This window comes from Primulina tabacum, chromosome 2 (genome assembly GCF_025594145.1).
Source record: "Primulina tabacum isolate GXHZ01 chromosome 2, ASM2559414v2, whole genome shotgun sequence".
Taxonomy (NCBI): domain Eukaryota; kingdom Viridiplantae; phylum Streptophyta; class Magnoliopsida; order Lamiales; family Gesneriaceae; genus Primulina; species Primulina tabacum.
In genome coordinates this window covers 46,820,388-46,832,086 of record NC_134551.1, presented here as the reverse complement: position 1 = coordinate 46,832,086, position 11,699 = coordinate 46,820,388, and the positions used below count along the sequence as shown (strand labels likewise).

At 31.7% G+C, this 11,699-nt stretch overlaps 1 protein-coding gene across 1 annotated transcript; it reads right to left on the bottom strand.

Annotated features, from left to right (window-relative positions):
- Positions 1 to 220: 220 nt before the first annotated feature.
- Positions 221 to 2,704, bottom strand: LOC142537780 (uncharacterized). Its single transcript, XM_075643275.1, has 4 exons — positions 2,274 to 2,704; positions 1,557 to 2,167; positions 1,437 to 1,499; positions 221 to 819 (listed from the first exon to the last, which is right to left on the bottom strand). The coding sequence occupies exons 1-4, from the start codon at positions 2,702 to 2,704 to the stop codon at positions 221 to 223; spliced, it is 1,704 nt and encodes a 567-aa protein (XP_075499390.1).
- Positions 2,705 to 11,699: the final 8,995 nt, after the last annotated feature.

The window sequence follows — 11,699 nt, the reverse complement described above, 5'->3', positions numbered from 1 at the left end:
ATTTGAATTTGAATCATTCATTGATATCTGAATCCGTCGTTTTAATTGATATTATTTTATTTAATATTTTAGATTAATAATCTACATATCATCTTGTTATTTATTTTGTCTAGCTTAACTTAAGTGATAAAATTCTAGTAATTAAATATTAGTCTCTGTGGGATCGATACTTGGACTCATAATCCATTTACTATAACTTGATCTAGTCAGTTTGCTAGATTTATTCCCAACCGAAATCGTCGGTCAGTAATAACTCCAGACAGCGTGTTGTCCCAGAAGTTGCCAACACTGGGTGTGACACGCGAGTCTGCTTACCTTTTTGACAATCTCCGCACACATATGGCATACCAGAAGAGAGATCTGGCAACCCACGTACTGCATCGTACTTACATAGGTTCTTCAGGGTCTTGAAGTTCACATGTCCAAGTTTCCGATGCCATAAATTAAGTTCACTGACTTGTGCATGATTGCATGAAAGTTCTTCACCTATTTGGTAGCAGTTATCTGAAGACCTAGTACCTGTCATGATGCACAAGTTATTTTCATCAAAAGCTTCATAAGTATGTTTATTAAACTTGACATTTAAATTATCATCACACAATTGGCTTATGCTAATCAAATTCGAATTTAATCCTTCAACATGAAGCACATTGTGGAGCTTTGGTAGTCCTTCAACATTCAATGTCCCTTTTCCTACAATCCTTCCTTTTGCTCCCCCTCCATACGTTACTTTACCACCCTGTTGATCAACATAATCAACGAGATGTTCTCGTGATCGTGTCATGTGGCGTGAGTTTCCACTATCAAAGTAACAGTAACCTGCAGTGTTAGTTTTTAATGAATTATAACAACATTACAGTGAATTTTTACCTTTGGTACCCAAACCTGTCTTACAGTAGGTCTGCGTTTGGAGGTGTTGCAGAAAGTGTTGTGCAACATCCGGGGCAACATCCGGCTTGAATTTTGGTTCATGCGGTCATCCCTGAGTTTAAAACAGTAGGGCCTGATGTGACCAGGCTTAAAGTAGTAATGACATACATTCCTGCGTTTTATTTTCTTAGGAACAGAAGCAGTAGGTTGTCTTTTCGGTGGAGAGCTTTTGGTTGAAGGTGTGAATGTTTCAGTTTTTTCTATCACAAAAACGGTATATTTTGAAGTTTCATCAATTTCGAACACACTGACTTTGAAGCCTAAGCCTTTCTTGTTTTCTCTTCTCATTAAAAGTATGGATTCAAGCTTGGATGTGCTCGAATTGAACTTGGATAGGGTTTAAGTTGCCTTTTGAAGCTCTTCTTTGGTCTTGACCAGTTCTAAGGCCTTTCTGCTCAGAATTATTTCAAGTTTGGTAACCACGGCTTTTAGATCGGTGTTTTCCTTCGTAAGAGTTGAGTTTTTGGTCTAATCCTCAAACAACTCTTCATAAAGCATTTGAACACTCTCAAGGGTCATCTCTTCATCATCAGCTTCCAATTCATCATCTACACTTGAATTTCCAGAAGCTGTAGATTTTAAACAAACTGAATTTTTGTAGATGTTGCGGCCAGGTGTGGCAACACCTAGGGCAACACCTAAAGGATTCACCTGTAGCCAGTGATTTTCTATCAATAATGTAGTGAGGGAGGTGTGATTATCTTCATCATTGGATTTCTCCTCCTCATCAAATTCTTCATCGCTTAGAGACGCATTGTAGCCTTTGTTCTTGCGTAATCTGTTAGTACATTCATTGGCATAGTGACCAAAGCCATTGCATTCTCTGCACTGCACCGAATCATACTTCTTTGAATTAAATTTTCCCTTGCCTTCGTTCCTTGGTTGAAATTGTTGCTTGGCAGGAAATCTTTGTGGCCTTTCAGGGGCAGGAAGACTTGGGAATTTCGAGAGTTGTGCATCCTTCTTCTTATCTCTGATTTTCTTCAAGTAATCCCCGAATTTCTTTGTGATTAAGGAGATAGAGTCTTCACAGAGGTCTGATTCATTTACTTCTTGGGATATTTGAAGGAGATCATTATAGGAATCGTTTGAGACTTGGAATGCAATCGTCTTCCCCTTTTCTTTCTTCTGCATGTCCATGTTCATTTTGAAGGTTTGAAGTGAACTAATCAGGTCTTCCAAAGCCATATGAGATGTGTCCTTAGCCTCGTCTATTGCACAGATTTTTACGTTGAATCTTTCGGGCAAAGAACGGAGAACCTTGTTAACTAATCGTTCATTAGAGATGGGGTCTCCAAGATTGAACGCCTCGTTAGCAATTTCCCAGTAGGCGACGATCATACTCCAGTATTTTCTCAGATTCTTCCATCCTCATGATTTCGAATTTGGAAGTAAGCATCCTTAGCCTAGTTTGTCGCACACTCTCAGAACCTTCACAATGTCTTTGGAGAGTATCACATGCACTTTTAGCAGTAGTACAGTTTGTGATCAAACTAAACATATTCATATCAACCGAAGTAAATATAGCATTCAAGTCCTTTGAGTTGTAGTTCGAATTTTGCACTTCATCAGCAGTCCAGTCAGTTTCAGGTTTTGGCAAGCTGTCACCATCTTGATCTATCATGATTGGTGAAGTCCATCCATTGATAACACGCTGCCATGCCTGTTCGTCTATGGATTTTATATAGTACATGATTTTGACATTCCATAGACTGTAGTTGGTTCCATCTAAGACTGGTGGTCGAAGTGCTGCATTAGCAAGTGATGTATCCATTTAATTAATTCTGTCAAACAAAACAAAAAAAACCAGAATCAACATTTAGTATATCAAGAGTAGGCTCTGATACCACTTGAAAGGAATATTGCTTGACAGATGTACGTTAATATGACAATAGTAATATAGGATTATGAATTTGTGTTTTATCAGAATCAAGTGTTGTATCAAATGTTACAACATTTAAGACAACATGCAGCGGAATATTAAAGTTTGTAACACAAGTATAAATACTTGTGCGGTGCCTCAGGGCAAAAATTAATCACTAGAAAATCAAAATGTTTACAAAAACCTATCATTAGTGATTTTCACAAAAAATCAATTTCCTCAACACGTTGAGAAAATAAACGCTTTCTAAAACAAATAACCAGAATAAAAACTTAATCAAAAAAGCAAAATACGTGATGCCAAAAGAGGAGCGACGAAAATGATCTTCAGCCAACTTCGTTACGGATGTTATCTGTAGATGTACCCAAAATTCAAGACAGCACGTGTGACGACAATCTTCAAAGCAGCAACAACGTTGATAATATCTTTCTCTGAAATTCCACGACGTGCGAAAGTGTGTGTATGATTAATCTCAATGAAGAAGCCGAGAGAAGAACCTCAATGATGTCCTTGATATCTTATTTATAGATGTAGACTTTTATCTCCACAAGAAAACCTATTTCATAAGGAATGTAAAAGTTTAATACTCTATTTAAGCATTGATACCATATCTTATTAAATCATCATTATAAATATCATATCTAGAATAAATTTGTATAATTATCTCATTATCTAGAAAGGCAAAATCTCACAAGATAGTATATGAAATCAACTTAACAAGGAAAAGATAATTTTAGGAAAATAATTTAAATATAAGGAATTATATCAATTAATTTCGGAAGTATTATTTCCCTTCATACTCCAAGTATGACATGTGGGAAAGCATACTGCAAAATTCATTCACTTGCTTTTGTGCCTTTTCTTAAGTCCTTGTACATCAAGTTTACATCTAATGAAAACAACATATGTTTTTCCTTATATTAAGTGAAAATTCTAGCAAAAATAATTATTTGTTACTAACAAAATAATAAAAATAATAGAACTACACCAAACAAAATGAAAGATCGCCATATGTGAAAACAAAGGTATATCCTAGTGTTGTTTAGGATAAAAAAAAACACATAATTAATATAAAAAATAAAAATGAGAGAGTTAGTAAAAATCATAAAGCTGAAAAATAAAACCTGGGCAGAATTAAAATAAAATTCTAAGAAACTATAGCATATGAAAAAAATATTCAAAGACCAAGTCTAAATATATAATCTGAACCAGACCTCAACAACTGAATAAGCACAACAAACCAAGACACTAAAGGGTAAAAAATATTAATTGCATTCCACAGAAACAAGTTCCATAAATATTTTCTTAAGACCTCACAATTCTAACTAGTTCGCTCGTGTATTCTGGCCAATTGGCAAAAAATGAAACAAGTTCATCATGAGAATCATTTGGCAGTCATTGCGAGTGTTCTTACGGTTTCCAGAAATTTTTTCCATGAGTATCGGGCTTCCCGTTCATGAGAAACATTGTTCTTGAATGGGGCCGAGTTTTCAAATTAAGATTCTTATTTTAAGTCAAATGAATTGCAAGAAACTGTTTGAGAAATTAAAATTACTGTCATAAAATATATAATTTTGGGTTGTATTTCATATCTATTTTAAGATGTAACACATGTTCTCAGCAACGGCGGCAAGCAGCGAGCCTCTTTTACTTCTCGCTTGTCTGAAAGAAACTCGATTTCAATTTGAAACCCTATTTCAAATGGAGATTTGATATTTTGAGCGGAGACAATGTTTTATAGGTGTGGTGCCTGAAATCTCGAAAATGGATAATGAATATGCAGAAATTGAGAGCTGAAGTATTGAAAATTTCTCCTTGACAAGAATTTTGCTCCGCCTGTGTGCTTCGGTTTATGACGATTTTTCCTCAAAATACGACTACTACTCTTGCAAATACAACACAATAATTTTCAATAACAATGATCAGAAAAATAGAGTGTACTGTGCAATGATATTCAGAAAAATCTGATGCAAAATGTTTTTATTTGTCTATGATCATATATTTAAGGATATCAATAAGCAAATATATGTTGTTCATTAAAGGGGTGTACCTTCAACCAACAATCAGATGAAAACCTTAAAGGGATACCATTCGGTTAAGAGCATCAAGAAAAGTCGCAATTTTTTTTGTCAATCATTACTTCTAGACTCCTCCTCCTCTTCATCCCGGGAAAAGTTTCAGGGCACAGAGAGCGCTTTTGCGCCTCTCTAACGATCTTGGAAATTCCCAGGGCGCCACTTAGGCACCTCCACTCTTCAATAGTAGGTGCTTAGGCGCCTTTGGGATGTGACTCCCCTGCTGCCTGATTGTTCCAGACTACAAATGTGAATATGTGATGATAAGCTCTCTTTTCTGGCACCTCAGCGCCTCCTTTTGCATATAGAATAACTTTTTGAGTTTTTCTTAATCTATTTTTGCTTAAATTTTATTCATTAACCCTTAAAATATTCCACAAAATATCTGAAAAGATGAAAGCATACCGAGATTAAGAAGATGTAACATGTAGGTTGTCGCGACAAAACCTTATTTGCTTCTCGCTTGTCTCGAAGAAATTGGAAGAAACCAAATTCAAAGCGTGATTTTATTATTTTAGCAGGAGAAAAAAAAAAAAGAAAAAAGTTCCACATTACCTACAATGTAAGCAGCGCCTATGGGGGTGCTCATCAAGAGTTTGGCAACATATCCTTTATTTGTGGGTTTTTTATAATTAATTTAAAAAATAAAAAATATTTCAAAAATAATTTAAATAATATTTTTTTGTAAAATTATTTTAATCCGTGCTTTGTAAGCACGAATGCTCCACGTCACAATGAGCATCCATGCTCACAAAGCACAGATTCTCCACGTCAAGATGAGCATCCGTGCTCGCTGTGACGTTGGATCATCCATTGCTTACAAAATATTTCATATAAACACATGCTCGTTGTGACGCGGAGCATTCGTGCTTACAAAACACGGATTAAGGTAATTTTTCAAAAAAAAATTTATTTTAAATTATTTTTGAAATATTTTTTATTTTTAAATTAATATAAAAAAACCCTTTAGTTGTGTGTGTGTTTATATATATATGTATATGTATATGTATATGTATATGTATATGTATATATATATGTATGGAGGGTAGTAGACCAACCAAATTGGTCGGATGGTACGACTCTTTTTCCATTTCTTTTCTAAATTTTTTTTTAAAAAAAAAAAAAAACTCAATCTCTATATTTTTACTTTATTGGAAATTTTAAGTGATATATATATATATATATATATATATAGTTTGAGACACTTAGAGTAACTAACTTTGGTGTCATGGTCTGTTTTAAAAATTATATATATTAATGAAATGTTAAAATTTGAATGCAAGTTATATGTAGTTCAACAGGTAGTGTCATTGTTCATTGGAGTTTAGATTATAGGTTCAATTCTCATTGAGATCATTTTTTTATTTTTTTTTCAATTTATTTTTTAATTTATATATCAAAACTACAGTGTAGTCTCTCATTATTTCTTACGATTATATTTTGATCATCATTTAAATATAAATAAAATGAATTATAAAATTATTATACAAGCACGCAACGCGTGCGTCGGCACACTAGTATTAACTAAGATGGAGGGTAGTAGACCAACCAAATTGGTCGGATGGTGTGACTTTTTTTCCATTTCTTTTTTTTTAAACTCAATTCTATATTTTACCTTATTGGAAATTTTAATTGAAAGATAATATTTTTTCGAAAGACAAAAACTTTTGTAAGACGGTCTCACGGGTCGTATTTTGTGAGACGGATCTTTTATTTGCGTTATCCATGAAAAAATATTACTTTTTATGCTAAGAGTATTAGTTTTTATTATGAATATCGGTATGACTGACTTATTTCACGGATAAAGATTTATGATAACGTCTAACAATAGATTTTTTTTTTAAAAAAAAATGGATTGTCAAATAAGCAACACGTGTGACATGTACTAATACTGTCAAGGCCGGTGATAGTATATGACCAAATTGGTTGGATACATCGTCTAGCCTTTTTTCATTTCATCATTTCTTTTCTTTTCTTTCCTTTTCTTTCCTTTTTAATTGAAAGATAATTTTGTTAAAAATATAAATGTAAAAAATGGGTCGTACTAATATATACTAGTTACTCTGTACACATTATGCGTGTGTGTACAATCTTTTTTATCATTATCGATGGACTAAAGTGAAATTTGACAAATTATGGAGGGACTAAATTGATATTTGAATTGTTGAAATAAAAAAAATAAAAATAAAAGTGTGTGTTGAAATTGAAAAAAACAAAAACAAAAGTGTAATATTAGTATCATATAAGGGTAAAATTGGAAGATTGTGTGTTTGAAAAATTGGAAAAAAAAAAACAAAAAACAAAAGTGTAATATTAGTATTATTTAAGGGTAAAATTGGAAAAAAAGATGGTGTCCTCTCTAGATAGTTATTATCATGTCCTCACACTTAATAATATAGTATAGATAGTATAGATAAAATAGAGTAAGTTTCATGTAGTTGATGTGATTCATTTTTACAAAAAAGAAAATAAAAATTTTAATATAAAAAAGTAATATTTTTCTATACACATGATTGAGATAGAGATCCATATCCTCGTTAGATAGTTTCATAAAAAAATTATGTATAAAATACCCTTGAGAATTATATACCCTTGGCCTTGTAAATCGTCCCTTGTCCGTAAAATCATCGCTTGCACTTGGACCGTTTCAACCCATGATTTGGATTATCACATCTGTAAACACAGTATTCACAACTTGTACGAAGAACTCACTAATATTTTTTTAATGAACATCTAAATATAATATTTATCTCATAAAATTGATCCGTGAGATTATCTCAGACTAGTTTTTGTGTAAACATATTAGCTTTAAAATTTGACAATTAATATTTAGGATTTTTTTTTTGATAAATATACAGTTTTGGTTAATTTCTTAGAATAAAAACAAACTGCAATCCTATGATTTCCTGGAGATAACATATATATATATAATCATTAAGGTTAGGATAATATATATATATATATATATATAATCATTAAGGTTAGGATAATATACTAAACATCGACCTTCATCATATTATATATATATATATATATATATATTAATGGTTAGGATAATATACTAAACATCGACCTTCATCATATTATATATATATATATAATCATTAATGTTAGGATAATACACTAAACATCGACCTTCATCATATATATATATATATATATATAATCATTAAGGTTAGGATAATATACTAAACATCGACGTAATCATATTACCTATATAACTCTGACAGTTCGTGATCCCAAGATAACATTACATGTATATAATTATATTTTCTTCAGCATTAGTATCATGTGAGCAAACTATAGTGATATTTATCAATGTGAATGACTTAATTAATTTTACATAACTTTTTTTTATTGAGTTGAAAGTTAATCTATTTAATTTAAATTAGGTTTTATGTAAGATTGTACTATAGATCTATATCTATAAGAAGAGTCGATCTGATTCATATTTGAAGTAAAAAATAATATGTTATCAGTTTTTGGATCTTGTTAAATATGAATATATATATATATATATATATATATATACTTATAAATAATATTATGATAATTGAAAAATTCGTATTCAGACATATCTGTTTGAAAAATTCGTATTCAGACATATCTGTCTGCCCAAGATGTTGATATGTTGTATTATATATATATATATATATATATATATATATATATATATATATATATATATATATATCAAAGGTTGAGAAAAAACTCTATTTAATACCACTTGTTAATATCGTAGAAAGAGTTTATATGGAGGTGAACTTAAAATTTCCTTTAAAACTCGACCTATTCTGAACTGTTGTTAGCTGTTAATGTCTGTTTCTAGACCAGATAGATGTAGGTAGACCACTTAAAGTGATTTTCAAGTGCGGAAATGTCTAGTTGAACTAGTGAGATTATATAAATTCAACTAAGCTGTCTTTTAGAACAGACACCAGTCATACATTAATTAACTGAAAATAAAAATAATACAAGATATCTGAAAGTTCTAACGAAATATCCTTTTATATCTCCCCTTATTCTTCTCAAGGAATGAATCCACTAAAAAATTTTGATTCATAGTACTCCTCACACAAATTCAATTCAGTTAAGACTTATCTAATGCCTAATCTTAGTATCTTCTACACAACATAAACTCAAATTATCATTGAACTTCAAGTCCAGACAAATACAAATACAAATACAACTCTTCAATAGATAGTTTGAACAACTAGAGTTGATCAAGCAACACAAATTGATCCCAAATGATCATATATGAACAATATGTGTATGCTATAGAGCAACTTGAAGATAAATCAGAAAAGAGTAATACTCGATATCTTTGATGAAGCAAGTAATAAAAACTTCGTCGGTGCTCTTAATCTTGAATCATGCTTTTAAATATGCAAACTCCTTCAACAGTCGTATCTTCAACAAAAAAAAAGATACTTGTACTGATTACAGACACAACGACAAGTTGTTTTCTGTCTTCTTTCATTTCATAGTACACACCAGTCAATTCACCTTGGCATGCATCCAAATATGGAAATTAACAGCTTCTGAAAATTTGATACACGAGAGAGAAAAATATTCGCATATCTTTGTCTTATTAGAATAAATGCCTGGAAAACTGGAGCTATCGGATAATGTGCATTGAATGGTCAAATGATCTTCTAAAATGTCAGGCTGGTATGAACATAGACTAAATTGCACTCCAGCTAGAAATTAAACTGCAACTTGAGCTTTCTAATGTAGTTCGGTTAGAGTATTGGAAGCAGGTTGACAGAAATGCAACCTGACTATCAGTACGACTATCTGATTTATTTAGTCCATAAGATCTTGAAGATTAAGCTGTCCAACTTGACTTCATGGTGTCCAACTAGAAACCTATAAATTCATGAAAATAGCAGTTGGATCCTGAAATAGCTCGATGTTGTTTGTTATCACCAAAACTGAGATATTTTCGATCTAACATAGTTTAGAGGTAGTGAATAAACTATTTTTAAATTTTCTACTAAACTCAAGCTTGCCTTAACAGTAATTAATTGTTAATATTTGTTTCTCAACCAGCTAGATACAATTGGCCACAAGAAAATGGTTTTTCAATAATGTAAAGCTTAAAGTAAATAACACAGGATATAAAAAAGTTAGAAAGCAAAATCCTTCTATGTCTCTCCTTTTTCATTCAATGAAAAAATTTGTTAAAAGACTTTGTTTTTACAACTCTTTGTAACAACTACTTCGGGTAGGACTTATCAACTACCTACACTAAAACTCTTTGTATCATTTTTAACAACTGATAAAAATAACAACTATTTATCGGACCCTGAGTTTAGATAGTCACATAACACTCTAAAAGATAGCTTGACAGCTTGAGTTGGTTGTATAGCATGGAGTGATCCTTGATGATCAAGTATTGAAATATGTGTATGCTATGTTGAGCAGTTTTATAATTGAAAGAGTAAGTGTACTTGAGATCCTGATGAAAGAAGATTGTGAGTGATTCAGTTTTCGGTCTTGAATCTTAATTGACTTTACAATAGCTAGCTAGAGGAATATGTGATCCATCTATAAACTTGAAAAATAGACGATTCAGCTTGAGTTCATGACATCCAGTTTGAAACTTGTAAATACATTAAAATGAATTTGAAACCTGAAATAACTCGATGTTGTCTGTTATCACCAAAACTTAAGAATCTCAATCTTAACACTGATATTAAATCAGGTTTGGATATTATTAAAACAGTAGAATGAATATGTAAAATAAAACTTAAGGAAAAAAGAAACAAGACTCTGGTATAAAATTTAAAGCTGGAAAACAACTTCCCCTCCTAAGTTGATAATACATATGTTATGTTATTTTAAAGTTTAAATCATATAAATGATTGAGAATTCGTTACGTCATTATTAAGAAATCTAAAATCAAAATCAAAATCAAAATCAAACGTAGATGAGACAAAAGTCGTTGGTCCATTAACTAGCTAGGGCTCATGCATATAATGAACGAGTGGGTAACACCAAAAGTTCCATAGAGGGACCACCGTTTCGACGGAGAGTTGGGTAAAATGATTTATTATGGAATTTGAAACTTTGAAAAATATATATATAAATATAATTCCACATCTCATGCCTAATTACAAAATAATCATATTCTATCTAATTATGGTGCATCTGTGTGACCCAGGACCAATAATGTTGTCGAATAAATTAATATCCATATATAATAATGATAAACGAGATATAGACATGGAAACATGATAAAATAAATCTGAAAATTACTAATTACATCGTTTAATTAGATCTATTTCTCCAACTCATTTTAAGTATTTTTGTAGGACCGAACGCTTGCCGCTTTATCAAAATCTATAGTTGGTGGTAATGGTGCAACTCAAATCTTTTAAACTGCACATCAGCTCAAGCACCACAGTTCGATCGCTCTATCAAGCAAGAACAATTATTGCACCGAACAATTTTTATCGTTGAAATCCGCATTACCATTTCATATCTATGCTGAAACAAGATCATTGTCCTTCAATTATTTATTAAAGTTAGTCCCTATGATCTACTAGGTAGCAGAAGCGGTCGATTTTTTTAACAGCATCCACATGCATCATCTTTCTAAAAATCGAAACGATGAGCGACCGCTCAACACCTTTTAGAACAGTGGATTAAATGCATTGACCTACTTGTCTTGCTACGTCTGGTTGTGCCATTTACAACAGAGTGCAATTAGAGTGGCACTGGAATTAAATGTGATATATTTTTATATATTTTTTATTTAATTCCAACCACAATAAATGGCTCAACCCAAAAGGTGTGTGCTAGGACCA

Excerpts from the sequence above, each read along its gene's own strand:
- LOC142537780 (XM_075643275.1), bottom strand. The coding sequence starts at position 2,704 with ATGGATACATCACTTGCTAATGCAGCACTTCGACCACCAGTCTTAGAT. Across the intron at positions 2,168-2,273 it reads GAATCTGAGAAAATACTGGA|ATTCAACGTAAAAATCTGTG; the intron begins GTATGATCGTCG and ends TTTGCCCGAAAG. Across the intron at positions 820-1,436 it reads TGAAGAGATGACCCTTGAGA|GTTACTGTTACTTTGATAGT; the intron begins GTGTTCAAATGC and ends CTAACACTGCAG.